The sequence below is a fragment of the Mesoplodon densirostris genome, chromosome 9 (assembly GCF_025265405.1).
Source record: "Mesoplodon densirostris isolate mMesDen1 chromosome 9, mMesDen1 primary haplotype, whole genome shotgun sequence".
NCBI lineage: Eukaryota > Metazoa > Chordata > Mammalia > Artiodactyla > Ziphiidae > Mesoplodon > Mesoplodon densirostris.
In genome coordinates this window covers 64,391,690-64,413,372 of record NC_082669.1, presented here as the reverse complement: position 1 = coordinate 64,413,372, position 21,683 = coordinate 64,391,690, and the positions used below count along the sequence as shown (strand labels likewise).

Here is a 21,683-nt window from a genome sequence, read left to right as displayed (position 1 = left end):
TCAGAATTTCTGGGAGTGGGACTTTAGAATCTGCATTGTTAATAGGTTCTCAATGTGATTCTAGCAAACTAAAGTTTAAGGAGCATTGATCTAGTAAGAGTTGGAGGGTAGAGGAATAAACAATTTCCATTGTTATTGGAGCTGCAATACAACCTTCAAAATACAATAGTGGCATCTAGGAAAGGCCTTTGCCATGGCGGTTCCTATCTGAAGAAAAAAAGTGTGTTTATTTATTTATTTTCTTACACACACACACACACACACACACACACACACACACACACACACACACACACAAAAACACCCCTTTAAAAGCACCAGAACGTATCTTTTAGAGAAAACCTGTAAGAAGATTTGGAGATAGGAGACAATAAGTATGTGCTGATTAAACGATCAGGTTGGAGTGAACAGATTTTATAATTCCATTCTACTAATCACCAGCAATTTTCTTTTTGATGCTTATAGGTAGACAGTGGTATCTGTGTCTATTTAGCTTTGTGTTTGTAACTAGACCTCCCTGCTCTTCGTAGTGGGGGAAATCAGTCACCCCAAAAATCTAAATTAGGTAGAAAAGTAGTGTAAGAGTCAATCAGAGCGCTCTCTGGAGCAGCTCCAGACTGGCTTCCGAAGGAGGACTGGCTGAAGATGGGACTTTGTTGCCATCATGCAATGGGATAAAGAAGGCCATAATAGTTTAGGGTGGTCGAAAATTCCATGTGGGGTACTGGGCGAGGTGTTACACCTTGGCGGGGCTGATTAAGGTCCAGAAAGTCTCTCGATCGGAAAACCTGGAGGCACTACGGATACCTTATTTTCCGGGACCGTGGAGAAATGGTCAGCAGTTGCGGGGGTACCAGTGATAAAAATGGCCGCAAGGCACCTCAGGCGCTGGATCAGGTGATGCAGCCGCACTCCACTCCCTTCCCACCAGCCGCTCCCACTCCCGCGCCCCTACGTAGCGGTGGGTGTGGCCTGCCCAGGGGCTCTTTTTCGGAGGCAAGGAAAACCAAGGGTTACACATGCGCAGTTAAGGCCTCTCTGGCCCTTCTGGCCTCCTCCCCGCCCACCGCCCCGCCCCGAATTGCCGGGCGGGGCTGGGCCGAGAGTCCAGCAGCCGTGGCTGGGGTTTCAGTGACTTCCTTGTTGTGAGCCTCGGCCCGGCAGTGTCCGGACTCGTAGCTGTCCTTACCGGGACCGCTAGCCCGAGTCTAGGTCGCAGCCGCAACCCCAGCCGGTCGGGTCCCCTTTCAGCGCAGGTCCTTTCCCCGCACGCCCCGCGCTCCCTAACATGCCCAACCCCGGCAGCACCTCCTCTCCCTACCCCCTCCCCGAGGAAATTAGGAACCTGTTGGCAGGTAAAAAGCGGGAAGGGGGCGGGTAACGCGGCGGGGGCGGGGGCGCGGGGACGGCGAGCCGGTGGGGACAGAAGCGTTCGGAGTCTCTCCCCTCCTTCTCCGCTCTCCCCACGCCTCCTGCCCAGTGGGAGTGGGACTGGGAGTGGGGAAGTGGGGTCTGAGAATGGGAGTGGGCGTGTGTGTTGAAATTTGGTGCGAGGATGGTGGGGAAGCCCTTCTTGGTCGGCTACACTAACGCGATCAGGACAATTCTGTATACGTCGTGAAGACGCCGTGTGTGTGTGTGTGTGTGTGTGTGTGTGTGTGTGAGTGTGAGCAAGAGAGAGAGAGAGAGAGAGCGATAGAGAGAGAGCGTGAGCAAGAGAGAGAGAGAGAGGGAGGGAGAGGGAGAGAGAGAGAGGGAGGGAGAGGGAGAGAAGTCAAAGAAGTAGTTTTCGGTTGGCTGGCCGATGGAGGAGAAAGAGATTTCTGAGCTACAGGGGTTAGGAGTTTGGGGTTATGGGACCAAAAGGTTTGTCATTTCTTTTTTTTTTTTTTTTTAATGACTGGGCATTACAGGGGATTTTTAATTTTTTTTCTTTATTTTTTACTTTCTCTTCAGTGAGAGTATTTTTCTTGTCATTTCTAAAACTCCCATTTTTCTTCAACATTCAGTCCACCCATATTTGAGACCTTCGAAGAGAGCCTGACACTCAAATGGCCACTTGTCTTCAGCCTGAGTAACATGTTAAAACAAAAAAGGAAGGATGTGTTAAAAGTCCAACTTCCTGTGTCACACGATTAAAGTACAGTACTTCATCTTTGCACTCTCATCTTCCCCTTTTCAGTTTTAACTTACCATTTATAGGAACTTAGGAATTAAAGGTGCATTCTTCAAGGCTGTTATGAATCCACTGCTAGTTCATAATATACTTGATATGGAGATGTGTATTTTCACTAAGGGCTGTTAAAAAATTTGTATTTCTGCACAAGGTAGAAAAGACAATACATCTGTTTTAGGGTAGCACAAATCTTACCTATCCTGATGCTCTGGAATTCTTCCCATTATTCACTTTGTCATGTGTACATCGGAATTCTGAATACTGAATTTTGATTAAAAATTTTTACTTTTCTTTAGTTGTTTCTTTCGTATCCTTCAATATTGGTCATGAATAACTGGATTAAAAGAGTTTCTCTTAGATGCCTGTGTTACAATTTGCTTATTTTAACTCTTAAAGCAGTGTTTAAAATGTGACATTTTAAGTAGTAAGTTACTGTTAGAGCACTGTGAGACCAAATCTTATATGCTGTTACACTATTTTGGTGGTTAGCATCTTGAATATGATAGAGAAAATGAAACCAATAGTGTATGAATGCAGACATGTTTATGTGAACATGATTGCAGTGTGATGAATGCATTTGTGGTGGGACGGTGTTTTACTCTAAGAAATGCTTGTTGTCATTAATGGGTACCACTAAGGGGAATATTGAGAGAACTGTAGGGGCTGAGTTAAGGCAGCTTTTATTCCATTCTATGAGAGTTTCAAGTGAATGCTGATTTTGTTTTACTGCAGTTAACATTTTTGTTGTTAATATGCTGGAATTCCTTGCTTAGAATATTATTTTAGTCACCAGGTCAGAGAACTGTTTATCATAACTCTAAAAATAGATGTCACCATTTTCAGGATATTCTAGGTGTGAATTTTTGAGTTTAAGAAGTAAAGTGTAGGGGCCTCCCTGGTGGCGCAAGTGGTTGAGAGTCCGCCTGCCGATGCAGGGGACGCGGGTTCGTGCCCCGATCTGGGAGGATCCCATGTGCCGCGGAGCGGCTGGGCCCGTGGGCCGTGGCCGCTGGGCCTGCGCGTCCGGAGCCTGCGCGTCCGGAGCCTGTGCTCCGCAACGGGGGAGGCCGCAGCAGTGAGAGGCCCGCATACCGCAAAAAAAAAAAAAAAAAAAAAAAAAAAGAAGTAAAGTGTAGACCTCTGGGTACATGCTTTTGAAGCTTGACAGCTCCACAGTAGACAGTTTGCTATCTGGATCCATAGTCATACATTTGCAGATAGTATGATATATGGGTTATGAGATTCTTTATTCTCTGATCCCCATAGATTACAAATATTTCATGTAGCCCTTATTTGCGTAATTTAATTGAAAGCTCAGAATTAAATAATATTTAAATTATCTGCCATTGTTAACTTCCTATATACTTTAGCCATCTCTCTCTCTTTAATCAGATAATAATACTTACATAATGTCTGAAATCAGCGTTTTAAAAATCATTTTATTGACATTTTCAGTATTTCACATTTTTAAAGCAAATCACATATTAAAACACATGAAGTATTAAAAACAAATAATAAAACATTAAAATTTTGTTGATTACAAATTTGACTTATACTTTATTTTCAGAGGATATTTTCAAGAGGTATGGCTATGAGGAAATATATATGATATAAATTGTAAAGAAATGAAACAAGTGAACCAGTGTTTTTCAGTTTTCTTTTTAAACTAATCATTCAAAGAAAATGGTTAACATTTTATGGTTGATTTTAATTAAAATCTTTTTTTGAGGTAGGAAAGGTTTCAAGAATAAGTGCTCTGAGGAATTTTTTTTCACATTTTTTATCCAAAAAATTCTGTTGGATTGTGCATGATCATTTGCATTATTCAAGTGTTTGGGTAATAGGACATGGTTAGATTTAAAATTATTAAAACTATAGAGGAAGAGTTGACATTGGTTTGAATTTTAAAGATATTGCTGGCTTACCTAGTTCTTTCTTTGAAAGTAAGAAGGAGATATTGGCAGTGGTGATTGTAGTTAACAGTTGAGCACTCTTAGAATGCATGGCGCTATGCTAGAATTCCAGGGTAGAGAAGATAAGGAACTAAACTTTTCAGGCATTAAAATTCCTTCAGAAAAAAAGAATATAAAGTCAAAAGATAATGCCTATTAAAAAAACTGTTTTGGACATTTCCCCTTGCGTTCCATGTTCCCTTTATCCAAATCATTATGCCATATGTGTTAAATGTTTGACGTTTCAACTGCTTGATAGAGGTAGGTGCTCAAATGTATTCTTATCAATTTATTATTCTCTTCTCTTTATTTTTTCCTCTGATTATATCTGTTTGAGGCTTCCTTTTCAATATTTGTTCCCCCCTCCTTCTGATTCCTTCCCTTTAAAAAAAATTCTTTAGAAATGCAAAAATCCATAGAGGTTATCATTCTTACCTCATATTTAATGATGCTCTTGAAAAAGTGGCTATATAGTTTGACCATTAGTTATTTTTATTTCTGTGGAATCAGTATATTAAATATTGATAGCCTATACTTTTTATGAAAGTGTTGAATTATTTTCTTGTCCCATGAATAGAAAAAGGTTTACAGATATTTGTTGTTCAAAGTAAATTGGGGACTGCCATATGCACTACAGGCAACCTTTAATTTTTTTTCACCACAATGGAAGAACAGGTTTAGCTGGGATAATTAGAATCAAAGGATTATCCCAAATCTTGTCCATTTAATCTTCTCCCACATCCAAATATTTTGACTGGGATGAACAGCAAGAATAATCTTGATTTATGTGAGTTTTTCCTCCAGGCAGGCAAGAAAGTGAGAGGAATTAGAACCACTGCTCGCCACTCCCCACCCCCAATCCCCTTGATTTGTTTAATCGCCCTTTGAATACTGGACTCTTGGTGGTTTGCAGTTAGATATTCTCATTCATTTGTTTTAGGACAACATATCTAAAAAGGAAAGCTGTAAGAAAATGTTAGTTTCTTTTTATTGAGTTAGAAAATGAAACCAGTGTTGAAGAAAATGATGGTTGTTAGTATCCTCTGAAAAATCAAACCCAAACCAAACAAACAATAAACAGAGTGGTGTCTGCAAAGTGACCCTGAGATTTTGTTCACTTGGCAGTCTTGATTAGAAATATTGCATTTTCCTCTATTGAGGATTTCCAGGACATTTTAAAAAACCTTCACACATAATTGATAATCCCTTTAGGGACACTAGGTAAAGAACGGAATTCAGTTGAGATAGAGGTAGAATTTTTTTCAATGCTGAGAATAGTGTGGTTTGATTTCCACCCTTCCAAAGTTCCATTTATAATTTGGTCAACATTTCAGTTTTATTTTTCTTTTGAGAATCATTTATGGTGTATCTAGTGTCCCATAACTTCCTTCTGGGGCATTGGCTGAGTATGTAAAGGGAAGAGTGCCACCTACTGAGTCATCAATAGTCACCTACTTCTTTAGCACCTGGATTTTCCTATAGAGCAAGAACAAACCTGCCCCATTTTGGCAGTAATAACTAATGAGTTTAAAGTTGATATGAGAACCTTTGATCTTACAATGAAATCAGTCCATGACACCTCTAAGATTTTTCTCTTCTAGAAATAGGAATATATGTTTGTAAATCAAGGGACCAGAAAGTTATAGTGTCTTGTATGGGTCAAATAACATAGATGACTTAAGATGTGGTGTTAGGAAAATTATTTGCCTGTGTTAGGCATACAATATTCTGTTTTTTCTTGGGAGAGGATCTTTGGCTGTCTTGTTTTTTTTCATGACTTTCCTTTTAAAGTATTTTCATCTCAGATTACTAAATAAAGCTCTTGATAATATGCTAGTATGCACAATTTTATAGTTACCCAATCCAAATTATCACTGGTTTCCTTTTAAAAAAGAAATCTAAATATTCTAAAAAAAGAGAAGTATATAAAAAATTTCCTAATGAGCTTAGCTTTACTTTATCAGCATTAAAGTATTACTAGAAAGAAGACAGAAACATCAGAGTGGGAAAAGCCTCGGGTGATTTGAAACACAGTTCAGTTGTCTCTCATAAATTTACAATTAAGTGTCATATATGGGTGATAAAAGTGGCATAGGCTAGTTTTTATATGCTCATTATTCACTTAGTTTGTCTTTTTCAATTAAAGCCAAGTCTATCTTTTTCATTCCGCTGAGTTTACATTTCTTTTTCAATCACATAGTGAACACATTACAATACATGATACCTAACAGTGAATATAGTGTAAATCTCAGACTAATGTTTTATTCACTGTGGCTCCTTTGAAAATGTGTGGTAAAGAGATTTTGGTGCTATTCATCGAGTCATCTTTTAGAGGTGAAAAATACTCATCTCTATCCTTCAACAGTCCAGTTTTCCACCAAAATAAGTCATTTCGCCTCCAAAGCCAATTTTGCAAATGTAATCAGATGATTGGATTGTAAGACTCAGATACGTTTTTCCTATCATACTTTGAGAACTCCTTGTGCTTGTTCCTGTCTCTTTTTCCATGTTTGAAAAGTCCACAGTTCAACCATAACCTGTAAAGGTGCTGGGTAATCAAGAGAAAGACATTTATTAGAGCTATCAATAACTTTTTAATTAGCCATTTTCCAAATTTGGGCATTTAGCTTAATTGGTCTACATGTGCCCAGTTTAACTGATTTTTATGTTTTCACCAGTAGGTATTTGGTCCGACCATACCCTCCTTTAACAGAGAAGAAAAGCTTCTCTTTTTGTTCTGATGCCAACTTAAATTCTAGGCTGAGATTCTTGTTAAGTTTAGTGATAGCACCTCAGTGAATACAAAGTGCAACTTGGCCCAATTCATAAAGTAGAGAAAGATGTGGAATTAAGTCGTAAAGCCATTTGGGGTATGGTTTGACTGGTTTTACACTTATTCATTGGTCTAGGGCTGAGCATGTGGTAGTGGATTCATTCTAATTCTTGCCCCCCTCTCCTGTACAATTCAGGCCATCACAGAGGCTCTGTGTGTGTGTGTGTGCGCGCGCGCGCGCGCACGCCTGTGCCTGCACACTTGCATGCCTGCGCAGGGAGGTGAGGTATTGGTTGGTTGGAGGACTAGGCAGAAGACACCAGGTGTTACCTCTGTGACTTGTTTACAACCTCCAGCCTGGAAGTCATATTCCATGGTGGAGGATGGTGAGGGCAAGTGGTCAAACCCCGGCTTTCTTAAAGAGTTGGAACCTGTGCTATGTACTCAGCTTGGAGAAGCCGACAGTTTATAGTTTGCAAGAATTTAAAAACTGTCGTAACCTTGTGTGGTTTCACCTTGAAACTGCAATTAGTATGGAAATTGGTAGAAAGCTGTTAGCTTGTGTGTGTTAGATACCTGTCCTAGCCTCTCGGGCTCTAGGGGGAGATGAGTGGCAGTTTTTCTAGGGGGTCCATATGTACAGGAAAAGAAGAAAAAAGAAAATTTGAGTACCACTAGGTGATTTAGTGTGTGCTAAGTATTTGCCTCTTAGGGGTTGCGATGGCTATTGAGAAGTTTCTAACTTAAACTGCTTGAGGATTGCTGAGCCAAGACATGATGTCATCTTTTAATGTTGTTTTCAGACCTTAACGTTTATCTATAGAGCGTTGTAAATCAGATCTTTCCAGAGGCCTTCTCCCCCAGATCTTTACAGTTGTACGGGGAGATCAGGTTTGCTCTGACAATGCTAAGGTGTAACAGGAGCAAAAATCACCACCACATTTGTATTCGCTGAGTAACTTTTTCCTTGGTGATGATTTGGGGGCAGAGGCGGATGGAGATGGGGCCAATTCTGGGGTTAAATGCGGCCGGCGCTGACCTGCGGTCTACGTGACGAAGCGCGGAGCGGCGGTAGGGATTAGACCTGGTGCTTAGAGGGCGCCGGAACTGCGCTTTCTCCACGTGGCCGGGTGGGTCCTTAAGCTTCTCCTCTCCCGTGGAGGATGCGGGCGAGCCGAGATCCCTCCTGTGAGAAAGAGGAATTCTGTCTAACTCACCAGGCCAAGAGGCCAGCGAGGAGGCAGGCTGACCTTTTCTTGTAATCGAATTACGGCTGTTCCCCGAATTACAGGCAGTCTGGAGTCGGTGAAATCTACATATTAACAGAGGGACATGACCCCTAAAGGAAGGTAGAAGAGGGCTAAAGCGCTCGCTAGTTTACCGTTTGCAGGGCTATTCAGAGCACAATAAAAAGCTTCAGATCTCTTTTCCAACCAGCCAGGGGAGTGCTTGAGTCGCCCAGGACTTTTATTGCTCGCTTTTGAAATATTACCCTGGCTCTGAGCTACAAAGCCGCAGATCCAGTCCCATTTGTCTGGCGTGGGCGCTGCCCCAAACCAGTGCTCCCTGCTCACAGCTCCAATGACGGGAACCCTGGGGTTTAACACTCCCAGTGTCTCGGACGGCGGAGCCCGAGCATCTCCCGGTGAAGGCCGAGTAACTTTCCAGCACCCGCTACGTCTTTGCGCTGGGGAAACGGGGTCGGGGCTCTACGCAGGGGCTCGGCGAAGGCCGCGGGCACGTCTAGAGGGTCTCCTGTGCCTAGGAGAGGCTGGTTTCGTTCGATTTCAAAATAAATGGGCACAGTATGGATTTTAAGAAAAAACCCGGATTTCAAAAACTTGAAAACCAATTGAGTCTGTGGGCAACAACAAACGAAGACTATTGCAGGAATCGCTTCCACTATGAAGTTCTTATTTGTTAAAAAAAAAAAAAAAAACCCAGAAAGCAGGTTGTACGCTTTCCACATCTCGTTTGTGAAATAATTTTTAAAAATCAATGTTTATTAAATCTTTTCAGTTGCCTTAAACCACTTTTGTGGCAGAAGTTTAGGAATAAATACATTAAGACTACTCTAAACATATAGAAATGTTCCCTTGCGCAATCTCTGAATCTCCTCCCACTCAGAAAACAAACAACAGATTCTTCCTGCAGTCTCACACTTCTTCAACAAGTATTTCCTCACAAAATAGCATAGCTCAATAATTTAAAAATATTTTTGGCACTGTTAGGAAACACTATATAGAGCATTACAGCTTTTTGTTTCTGAGTTTTTATACAACTGAAAAGACCTTTTAAAGAAATAACTCGGGCTGTAATTCGTTCTGTTATTGCTTCCGGAGATAGAAAAGAGATCCCGTTTGTTTAAACTTGTATTGTATAATGAAAATGTAAAATAGGCAATTAAATACTCGTGTGGATGAGGGAATTAAAGACAAACACTGAGTGAAAGTAACATTAAGCAAGCTACCAATCGTTATGCCAGTGATTCTCCCAAGTATTGAGTCTGGTTGGAAGAAAGAATCAGCAGTAGAGGTGCTACTCCTTCTCTTACTCCAGTTTCTTAGTGGATTTATTGGAGCCATCTCAGAGAAGCCAATGATCTTTTCCATTTCAACTAATATCTGAATGTCCAGAGGTTGCCTTGCTCCTCTGGGTGCGTACAGAATTTAGAGTTGAGAGTAGAGTGCTTTTTTATAAGTTTCATTATTTTGAACTCACTTTAGAAGTGTGGGTCCAATTTGCACTGGTACTGGATTATGTCTCTGTGTCCCCCTCTTCAAAATAGGGACAGCTCAAGGAAAGAGAAGCTGTGACATTTTGCTTTTGTTTCATTTTGATAGTTACTTTTAACATTAGTCAGTAATGGACTTCAAACCAGAAAGCTACTTAAAATTATTCCAAGACGAAATTTTAATTATTTCACTTACATTGATTTAGTGAAGAATCACTTTTACACAATTTATTATGAATGAATAGAATAACAGTTTAATCAGCTTCACTCCTTGGATCAACATACTTTTGTAATCAAGAATTTAAAATCAGTTATAACATTCTATTTCAAACACTAGGTTTTAAGTTGCTAATTATAAGTACAGTTGAAAGACTATTTGCTATACTGCTTTGAATTAAGTATAATATTATTGTATGTTTTGATACCATCTTTTTATCAGTGTGAATTAGGAGACAAATTAGTTAAATAAAAAGAAAGTAAAACATATACACATCTCTTCAATATGAAATATGGTTGGTTTATAGTCATACCTACTGAAAAAATTTTAATGGTATCTTCTATATTAGATATCTCAAAGTGACACTTGAAATTCTGAATATAAAGTTAATTTAAACTTGTACAGTATTACATGAACAATAAGAGTGGTGCTATTGTAAAATCAAACCAATAAGGATTTGGTGGAATTGTATACCAGAGAGAATTAGAAAGCAGAATAATTTAGAAGTTTACTGAATTAAAAAAAAAAGAAGCTTTGTGAAAATGTTATATGAGGCCATAGAAGTCTTATCTCTTGGTTACTATATTTTAAAATAGTGGCTAAATCTATTTTGCCACTCTTTCCTTTATTTAAAGAAATATTTCCAGGTAGTAATGCCAAGGCAGGAAGCAAGAGGACACAAAACCACACAACTGGTTATCTTTTTTATTTGAGAATAGCTGGCCAGAGTAGGTGGGGTAGGTAGGAAAGAGGAGGGTTTGACTTGGGAATCTTGGCTAGAAAAAGGGATTTGTTTTTCCTCTAAAGCATTAAGCGCTGCATATACCTGAAAATTGGTTACACTGGGAAAAGGATGCCTTTGCCAGAGACATTAGCTTATATTGATATAATATTGTGAATGACCTGTTCATACAGGAACTTACAAAATACTAAAAAATGATAGTAGCATGCATGAAAGCTCTGCACTTGCTTTTATACAGAGAATTTGTTTATGGGGCACCATAGTTTATTAAAACTTGCATGCTTCCTCCTGGTTTAATGATGCCAAACATTCAAATAGCATTCGCTGTGTTAAGCATAAGTAGAGCATACACATTTTATTAGCTAAGTGGTGAAGATTTGTCCAATTTAGTATTTGAAACATACTTCAACTGTTATGCTTTGGATTGATAAATAACTGTAACAAATTGTACAGATATTAACACTTACGGGTAGAAACAATCATTGTCCTATTTGTCTTCACAAAAAAATGATTCTTTCCTATAATTTGTATCCTTTTTCTTATATTTCATGGTTTAGATGTTGAAACATTTGTAGCAGACGTACTGAGAGGGGAAAATTTATCCAAGAAAGCAAAGGAAAAGAGAGACTCCCTTATTAAGAAGATAAAAGATGTGAAGTCTATGTAAGTCACTTACTTGCCTTTTATTACTTATTTCTTACTTATAAGAAACATTGTAATTAACATTTTAATGAAGGACTGATTATTGTGGGATTAAATTTTTATGTTCTAATTTAATTGGTTTGAAGTATTTTTAAAGGACAAACTATATTTCTACTATAATAGTTTTTAAAAACAGACAGGCTTATCATAATACTGTTTTCTGCGAAGCCTATTGATTATGTATTTTTCTAAGCATGCTAGCAAAATCCAACTGTTTATTTTGATTATTTGAGGATATATTTGGTTTAACTGATAAGACATAGGTAGGTTGAGAATTTTAACATAAATACTGAAGATTCCTCCAGATACTCAAATGAATAAATGTAATTTAAGTTGTATGTATTAAAGATATATTCTGGTTTTACTACTGTAACTTAAGTCTTTAAAAATACCTTTATTATAAATCGATAAGCCTTTTGGAATTATCCTTTCAGGATAGGAAGTAGTTTTTTCTGTAAATCTATATTTACAATATAGATTTTAAAATAGACTTGAATTATTGCCATTGATTATATCTTGTTTTGATTTGTCAACCTTTATTTTAAAATATAATGTTCTTGCTTTATCTTGCAGCTATCTTCAGGAATTTCAAGACAAAGGTAAATTTTCAAGTTTTGTCAAACTTGACATTTTTTTCCCTTGCAGAGATTTTCAATAGGAAAATCTAACACATACTGAAATTTGATAGTTGGAGTCAAAATTTAAATTTCTATGTTGTATACTTAGACATTAAAGATGAGAGTGCTAGCTCCCCCTGCTGAGAATAAAATTAAAAAACATATCTAGAATCTACTCTGCACAATCTTCTTTTGTACAATCTTTCATGCAGAAATCTGTGTTTAACATTCTTAGGTTTTATGGTTCTTAGAGTTCATTGTGGCAGAAGTTTGTTAAGAAAGGTATATACGTGCAGTTACACACGGAAGAATTTTGTGAGGCAGAGGCGAGATACCAACCTAACACCATTTAACCCTGTAGAGATTACTTTATAGTGGTCATGGGAGCAGGAGGGCCTATGGCTGGGTGCTCATAGGTAATGTTTCTAAAAGGTAATTGTTTTAAAAACAGTATCAATTTTTGTTTGGGAGCATGAGTAAAATCTTTTTCAAATGCTGGTTTTTATTATTCTTGTGATTCTTTTGATATGAATAAATGTATGCCATAGGCATTTTCAAAGAAGGGGATTCAGTTTCATTTTTCGAAACACATGAGAATGCTGGTAAGCTGATTGTCTTCCTTTAGATTTGAGAGACAGCTGCTTAGCGTACTGAAAACCAAATCTAGAAAGGCGTAGGAAGTTTCTACGATTTCATGTCTTCAGTTCTGCAAGGGAAACTTGGTATGGCCCTTACTTCCATGATGCTAATTCATAGGTCATGACCTGAAGCCTGTGGATGCTGGTATGAGGGTCACAACATGAGGTCAGTTAACTATGTGAAACTAGGCTCTGAGTTTGGGGGAAGCAGTGTGGCATCTTCTAACTGGGGTTAGCAGATACCACAGAGTAACTCATATCTCTGCCAACTGATAAGTGAGAGAGTAATGACGGTTTCAGTAAACCAGCTACTTAACCAGACAAACCTAAAATCAGTTAAAAGGAAACCACAGTTTCTTTTCACATTAAGTCATCACAATTGCTGTGATTAGAGGAAATAAGAGATTTTTTTCTGTATTAAACTTTTTAACACTGTTAAATAAAGGGAAGAGCAGGAAACTCCTCCTCTCCACAAGTACCTACTTCTTTGTTCTCTATAATGAATCTAAACTGTGGGTTTAATCATGTTGTATTTTGCTTAGTTGAGTATAGAAATAATGAGTTTATGCATTTGAATTATGATAACTTTCATACAGTACACTGTTTATAGGGGAAATATTGCGTATCAGATTCTGCCTTTTTTCTTAAAAGGCACATTTTGTTCTAGTGGTTACTTATTGGACTCTCATTGTGACTTAATTATTTGTACATTAAACATTTTTAAGCTAAGAAAACGTGATAGTATAAAGTCATATATGTAGAATTGCATATGATTCAATAATAGGGTAGGAACTTGCCCTTTGGTATTCTGGTTTAGGACTTGTTCAGGTGTGTGGATATTAAAATTACATTACTGAGATACACTCTTTGTCTCTAAGGAGAATGGAAGTTTATATAGTATTTGGTAGAAATTGAAAAATGAGCCTAGAATAAGAGTTCAAATAACACAGAATTCAGAGATTCCCCATAATCATTTTCCTCTGAATAAGTCATTTGTATTTCAATACTGCTGTATTGAGTTAACTAATCACCAAGAGTGCCTGCTCAAAAGTAAGCCTGTGGATAAATTAGATGTATACCTTGGAGAAATATGAGAAGCTGAGTAATTTTATGCCATTCTACCCTCAAAGTATAATTCGACTGTTCTAAAAAGACTATTCTGTAGTTTGTTAGAAATAGTAAAGGGAAGTTAGTACAGGCTTAATAGCTGAATAAGCAATTGCTCAAAAGACATATTTTTTAAAAACAGGAATTTGTTAATATTCAGGTCTCTACATTGAATAAATTGAATTCATCTAAGTATATTTTGATAATGCTGCTTTTCTTTTTTTTTCTTACATTTTCTTCTTGGGGTTTTTGGATTGTCTTCATCCAAGGAGACCTGGGCAGAAATCCTTTTGGCTGTTTCCCCTCTCTCTCTTTCTCTCTCTCAGGTCAATATAGGGTCACAATGAAGTGACCAGAGGCTATTTTCCTGCTTTTTACCTTTATACTCCTATTTGTTTCACATACTTTTCTTTTTTTACATGATGGTTAAGTACCATTTTAATATCATTATTGGGAGAAAAAAGGACCTGGAAGAGAGTTCTTAAATAAAATGAATTAATTCACATTTATTTATTTCAAATAAGTGAGTTATTAGTTACTTTAATGTTCACAGATGTCTGTTATCCTTCCTTACTTTCCTCTCACAACTCTTCTTATAGTCTTTAGATATTGTACATGACAGAATAACTATCTAACCCTAGTTTTTTATTCTTAGTTACAATGTAGCCTAGTAATATAAAGTATACTCCTAAATACAGGCTTCATGCACTAGAATTATTTTAGAATTATTTTACAATTATGATTATTTCAGAATTTGTTCTCTGTCACATCATAAGGTCATAGCGCTCTTAAATGTGACTTGAAATAATTATTTTGGGGATGAAAATATATTACTACTTGAGTAAAGGTGTTACTGACTGAGTATAAAATAGAATTTTCTAATATATATTAGGTATATGATAAAAAAGTTTTACTTGTAGTTGTATCTTGCCCTTATATTAGGCTTGTTTTACTCCAGTGATGATTTTGGTATTATTATTTTCTTTATAGAATAAGATAATGTGAAGATACCTATGCATGACACATAGTCAGTGTTCAATAAGTGTTATATTAATGTGTATTCTCAGATTCAAGTTCATTTATCAAGAGGATTTAGTAAATCTTGATTTATAATTCAGTTTTCAAATAAATTTTGAGGAAACCATAAATTACTAAAGGAAGGGTATGCATATTAACATGAGACAAATATTTCAAGAGAATATTTTTCAAATATGGGTGTCTACAGCTTTAAAAAATGTGAATATATTGTTTTCAATTCTCTTTAGATGTCATAACTAAAAAGCTCTCATTTTCTCCTTTAAAATATTTTTCCTCTAAATTAAAACATTTATTTAGCAGATTTTATCCTAAAACTCCATTGATATTGTTAAATATGAATAGGTTTACTTAGAAAGCAATTTCCTTTGACCTCATTGGCATTATTAAGTTTATTTATGGACTAAACTAGTTTTTTGAGTAACAAGGCTGTTAGATAAGAAGGGACCCATTTTAGTTTGTTCTGATGGAATCCTTGAGAACAGCAGAAAAGTCAGAAGTTTGGATGACATTTAACTTCGTTTCCTTTACTCTTCCTAACATAGTATATGTTCTTCCTAACAGAACATATACTCTTCCTAACATAGTATATGTTCTGTTGAAAGTTAGCTCCCCAGTGAAATCTGAGCAAATAACTTGCAGCTCCCTTACCCCTACCCCCCATCTCTGGCCTTGTACAAATGTGTTAAGCATGTTTGAGATTATGGGGCCTATAGTAGTAGAAGTCTGTTTCAAAAGTAGTACTTGAGGAATGGTGTCCTTCCTTTAAAATTCTGCCTCATGTTTGCATGCTGTAAATTAGCCCTTCTATGGTAGAAGAGTTATGAAGAGAATCTTATTTGTGGTGACTCAAATCTTTCAAATTTTTAAGAATTAAACTACAGGTTTCCTTAAGAAATTATAAGTTAAATGTTTATGTCCATCCATAGCTGTATATTATCACTTGAGAAATTATTTTGGACAAGTGAACTGAGTAGAAAATTAGAAATTAATATTTTTCACTCAAGTAATTTTCCCCACCAAGTTTACATTTCATTCTCTGTAAAAGAGAATGGTTATCATCTGAATTTTAGATATATTATTTAGTTTACTGTTTACCTGATTGCATTCAAAATAGAACTGTATTTGCTAAAACAAGCAGTAGATTGGTTAAATCACCTTCAGTGGTGGGATCATGACTGTTCAATTGCTGTTGGGCTTTATCTCCAGGCATTTAGGAAATGTTAATTGACCGTGAGCCATATAAAAAAGAAGGGATAATAGTAATTTGAACCCAACTATTAAAAATTTAAAAATATTTTTCAAAGAAATATGCTGCTGTGATACACCTAAGACTTGATTTTGATGTGTTATTTAACTTGCCAATGAAATTACAGGACAAGAAGTCTCGGATCATTGTCTTTTAGACTGTTAACTTTGTATCATTAATTAAACTTTTGAAAGTTGTGGGATAAATCAAACGCTTTTCTAGGGAAACAAGAAACAGTATTAATGAGCAACAACCCCATAATTATCCTTCTGAGTACATAACAGGGACACATTCATGTCTTTTCTTTGCGCAATAACTTTTACAAAGAAGTATTTTTAAACTGATCATTAATTTTATGACCATAGAAATGAGATGCAAAATTTATGCTGTTGTCATTGGCACAGGCTCAAGGCACCACTGACATTATGTGTGATGGTAATAGAATGGCTGCCAACTAATGATTCTGTAGACATTTCATTTGAGCATGCTTTTCTTTTAGATGTCTGATTAGGCTGTAATGCTTTCAATTATGTCTGTAAATTGTATTGGATACGTTTACCTGATGCCCATTGTTGCTTTGGAGTTCAGTTTTCTATTACATGAACACAAGTTGAACATTTTCCTTTTAATTTATCGAAGTCTTTGCAGGTATAGTTGCAAGTACTCAGCCCCTGGGGAGAAAAAATGCTTTGCACTGCTCAACAGCGACCCCTGTGTTCAATTAAAGCTCCTTATAATATAGCAGCTCTTTGTTGAGTTGAAAAATATAATTAGGGAGGGGGGAAAAGGGGTGGATCATCACTGGAACAACAGTAAAATGAAAAAGACTATTTTGAAAAATGATGTGTTTTTTCAACTTAATGCAAGTTAAAAAGGGAATAACCCTATACAGATGCCACAGGGATGCTTATTCTTTACTTTCTGAGTTAAATTCAAGGAAAGTTTTAAAAAAGGAGGGGCGGGGAGGGGAGAAATGAGGCCAGTAGCAGTACTTAATTTATTTTGTCTTAGCTAAATATAAATATCACAGTATTTTTTTTTTTTTTTTTTTTTTTTTTGCTGTACGCGGGCCTCTCACTGCTGTGGCCTCTCCCGTTGCGGAGCACAGGCTCCGGACACACAGGCCCCGCGGCCATGGCTCGCGGGCCCAGCCGCTCCGCGGCATGTGGGATCTTCCGGGATCGGGGCACGAACCCGTGTCCCCTGCATCGGCAGGCGGACTCTCAACCACTGCGCCACCAGGGAAGCCCAATATCACAGTATTTTTTTTAAAAAAAAAAACCAACATTTGAAATGAACTGCAGTTCTTAGAATGGGTAAATTGAAGACAATTTCACTTTACTCTATAATCCAAAAAGTGTTCTTTTTTTTTTTGAACAAAACCAAAAACCACAGAGGTCTTTAACATGTCAGTAACTAATTTGCATAGAACGGTCTTAACTTATATTAAATATTATTGAATTTATAGCTTTAATAATAATGTTTTTGCTCTGTGTGTGTATGTGTACATACATGGATATATATACAAAAGTATATAATGGATATTATCAAAGGATAATAAACTAATTCCGATTTTCAAAACTTAAAAATTTTTTGTTTATTTCCACACAGAGTTTAATAGATTTAAGCATGAGCATCTGAATTTTTTTCAAAATCCTTTCCATAGAATCAATAGCTTTATTGTTGTATTTCTGTATTCTTAATAGTGTAATATGCTAAGTTATGGTGATGTAGTCGAAGTGTGCTAATACTTTTTTTTCATAGCAAGATTTATAGTTCATGATTTGAAATAGCCTTAGAAAATTCATAACATAAAAATTCTTACTTTATTAAGAATATAAGGATATTCTAGCAATTTTGAGCAGTTGAGAATTCTGTGATCTTTACTACTGTGTATTCCATGAGCTGTCATTTTATGCTCAAACATATTTTTACTAGCACTTTTTATGAGGTTCTCTCTTACCTCATATTTTAAATCAGACCACTCTTCTTTCCATAAGAGAAATATTATAAGGGATCACTGAATGTTCTGAGAAGTACTTTGAACATCTTGAAAGAAAGAGAAATTAAGATCCGAAGAATGAGTAGTATTTGTACATGTTTCTTGGAATTTTAATTGGGGAAGAAACATCACCATGTATGGTACACATAATGGTGTAATCACTAAGGACAATAAGATAGTCATCTTTATATTCTGCTCTTATTGTCTTGATGGGAGATATCTTTACTTTCAGGGTAGGGATGATGAATGCTGATAAAATATCAAAATTTTAAAAAGTAGATATGAATATTGGTTTTTATTATTTTGAAAGTGTTGTCTTGAAAGAGGCTCTTTACCAAAAATATGGTGAAAGTAGGGTGCAACCCATCAGATACATGTCAGAGGATACAGATATCCTTTTGGAGAGCCAGGTAGCTTTAATCTGGATCTGCCCAGCAACTATGATCTAAAAGTAATACTATAGGCACTCTAGGATTCCTATGGAGATTTTTCACTATGATTTTTAGGTAATACCTGAGGTGGTTGGTTTTCTCTTGAATTTTTAACAAATTTTAACAAAATGTTAACAAGTAACTTGAATTGTTAACAGATCATTTATATGGTATTAAGCATACCTTTTTCCTTGTTGTTCAATATGGATGAAGAATGAGTGCTTAGATATAACTGGGATATAGCAAATGTTTGATTCACTCTTTTAAAAAATTATTCTAAATGAGTATATGGAAAAAACCCAAACCACAAGGTTTTATTGTGGGGATTAAATGACTTCAAGCCAACCAATCAGCCTAAGATTTGGAAATCATCTAGAAAACTAGCCAGAACACAAGAAAAAATAGAGTAACATATTACTGAATGCAAAATCGAAAGTGTCTAGTTTGTAAATCACCTTGTTTGAATTTAAAAGGTTTATATGAGTTTTAAAGCAGTTTTTCCGTAAAAGATTCCTGCTCTGAAAACACAACTGAGTATTTTTCATCTATTCTAATGTAATCTGTGATTTTTAATGAAAACGTAAAATGTTCATATGGCTTTGAATTATCAATTTCTCATCATCATTTTTCCAATTATTGAGTAGGTATATGGAATTAACTTGAATTATTTTCTCTGTTGTGCTTCCCATGCTTTTTTTGGTTGCTGTTATTGTTATTTTGGTTTTGTTTGTTTTGGTTACATGTTATGTTTTAACCTGCTTCCACTTTTTTGAATTCATCTTTGTAGAGACCATCATAATTTTGGAACTTGTATCCTTTTGTAACAGAAAGAAGCAGTTGTGTACTGACTTTCAAAAACTTACTTTAGCTAAGTTACAGCAAATACACATTAAAATAGGATCTGTTTTTAATCTAGTTCAAAATTTTTTCTTTGGTTTCCCATGAAAGTGACTGAATTTAATAGTAAAATTTACCTCTTTGACAAAGTAACACTTTTAAAGATGGCTAAATTATAAAAGACTTTTCTCTGATTAGTTTTTGTTTTTTAATAATATTTTTAAGTTTAATTTTTACTTTATATTGGGGCATAGTTGATTTACAATGTTGTGTTAGTTTCAGGTATACAGCAAAGTGGTTCAGGTATACATATATCCATTCTTTTCTTCTCTGATTCTTTTATAGGTGATATAGAAGATGGAGAAGAATATGATGACCCTTTTGCTGGGCCTCCAGACACTATTTCATTAGCCTCAGAAAGATATGATAAAGATGATGAGGCCCCCTCTGATGGTATGTGACATTTTCCTATAGAATATACCTCTTGACACTCTAACACAAAACAGTACAATGTGTAAAGGTGGTGGTCTTGTCAGAAAGCAGATAAACACAGAGGCTTCAGTTAACTTACCTTCACCAGAACCTTTTAAGGAACAGAAGAGCTCTCTCTAGTGGTTTTCCTAAGTATGTAGTTCTTTCTTTTCCTAGGAAATTTTCTTTACTTGAATTTTTAGGAGAGTGCTTGCATCATCATATGAATATTATCAGTAAGTATGTTGGTTAATCTGATATTATCAGATTCTTGCTTAATTTTATTGTGCTGCTAATGGCTTGTTGTATTTCATTATTTTATAAATAATGAAAAAGGTTTTTGATCTCTTTTTTCCTGAAAACTTCATACAAAATGAGTTCATAAAATATTAAATTAATTATTCCTACATTGCCTTCTCTCATTGAGACAGGTTTCTATCAAATGCTTCTTTTAATAATACATTTTCATTTTTCTGATGGTCATCTAAAAGTATCCTATATTACACAGTAATATTATAGTTTTTTGTATTAATTGAAATGGTAATAAAATTGATTATTTATTTCTTATTAATTTTTAAAAACTTGCCAAAGTTATGAAACTGGTTTTTAGTGTAGCATGTGTTTTCTCTGTTATGCCACCCAGTTGAGTGCATCTGAATTATAGAGACCTATAAGGGTGATATATAGGTACAAATTAAGAATGTGTATTGATAAATTAGCCATGCATATTAATTTGTGGCACTCAAAGCTTCACGTAGGCATAGAAATGAATAATGCCTTCTGCCGCTATATGATGATCAAACTGTGCAGTTCCATCTCTAAATACAATTGCTGAATGAAAATATGCTTCCTGCAACAGAGTACTCCACATTTTATGTTATCCAGATTATTCCCTTTGGAAACATAAATTACTTTTATGAGGTATAAAATTATGTCTACTGCAGAACAGGGATAAGTCAAGTACATGCATAAGTGATAAACATTCTAACCACTGATTCAGAACAACAGAATCTTTTTTTTTTTTTTTTTTTTTCTTTTTGCGGTATGCGGGCCTCTCACTGCTGTGGCCTCTCCCGTTGCGGAGCACAGGCTCCAGATGCGCAGGCCCAGCGGCCATGGCTCACGGGCCCAGCCGCTCCGCGGCATATGGGATCCTCCCAGACCGGGGCACGAACCCGTATCCCCTGCATCAGCAGGCGGACTCTCAACCACTGCGCCACCAGGGAGGCCCCAATCTTTTTTTTATATTCAGAACTTTGTACAGTGTGTAGCAACAATAATCATATCCATTTTATGTTGAATTTTACATTTTGGCAAACATTTAATATCTATTTTTAAAAGGAAAGAGTTTCTTTCTCTTATATTCTCTATTTTTTAAAAAGATGCACATTTTTCTTCAGTAACACTTATTATCTGAAACAGAGCATTACCCTTTCTAACCTGATCTTCAAAAGCATTTCTACTAGAAAATGTTTTATAATCGATGAAGTAATATTTTTAGGCAAAACAATGAATTATTATTTGAGTTGAACTATTTTTCAGACATATTACAATGGTTTGTTTTGCTTCTCTGGAAAACATTGGTAAATAGAAATGAGTATGTTTGTATGTATACATATATAGAGAGTACTTGTACTCATGATAATATATAGATATGGATACATACACATATAGAACATATTCGTAGAATATATATGCTCAGGATTTCTCAAAATAGCATAGATATTTTGATGTACCAGGAAGCATTATGTGCTATCTTGAAAAAATTACAACCTAAGAAATCCAACAATTAAATATATGTGAGAGCCAGTGATTTGTTAGGAAAGGTGAATTGCTATTCTATTTCATGTAAATAGTCCTGTCAATAATCATTTACAGGACTATTGTTTTTTTCTTATGAGTAAATAATTTATTATATGTTTGTTTTCATAACCAAAGATAAATAAAATACATTAATAGCATGAAAAAGATTTATTGCTAAAACATTATCAATATTTGAA

At 36.0% G+C, this 21,683-nt stretch overlaps 1 protein-coding gene across 1 annotated transcript in view; it reads left to right on the top strand.

Annotated features, from left to right (window-relative positions):
- The first annotated feature begins 1,099 nt into the window (after positions 1 to 1,099).
- Positions 1,100 to 21,683, top strand: part of SKAP2 (src kinase associated phosphoprotein 2) — a 150,043-nt gene continuing 129,459 nt past the window's right edge. Inside the window, exons 1-4 of the mRNA XM_060108566.1 lie at positions 1,100 to 1,355; positions 11,152 to 11,257; positions 11,870 to 11,895; positions 19,558 to 19,665. Of these exons, the coding sequence (XP_059964549.1) occupies positions 1,289 to 1,355; positions 11,152 to 11,257; positions 11,870 to 11,895; positions 19,558 to 19,665 (307 nt within the window). The 5' untranslated portion in view covers positions 1,100 to 1,288. The remainder of the gene's footprint in view (positions 1,356 to 11,151; positions 11,258 to 11,869; positions 11,896 to 19,557; positions 19,666 to 21,683) is intronic.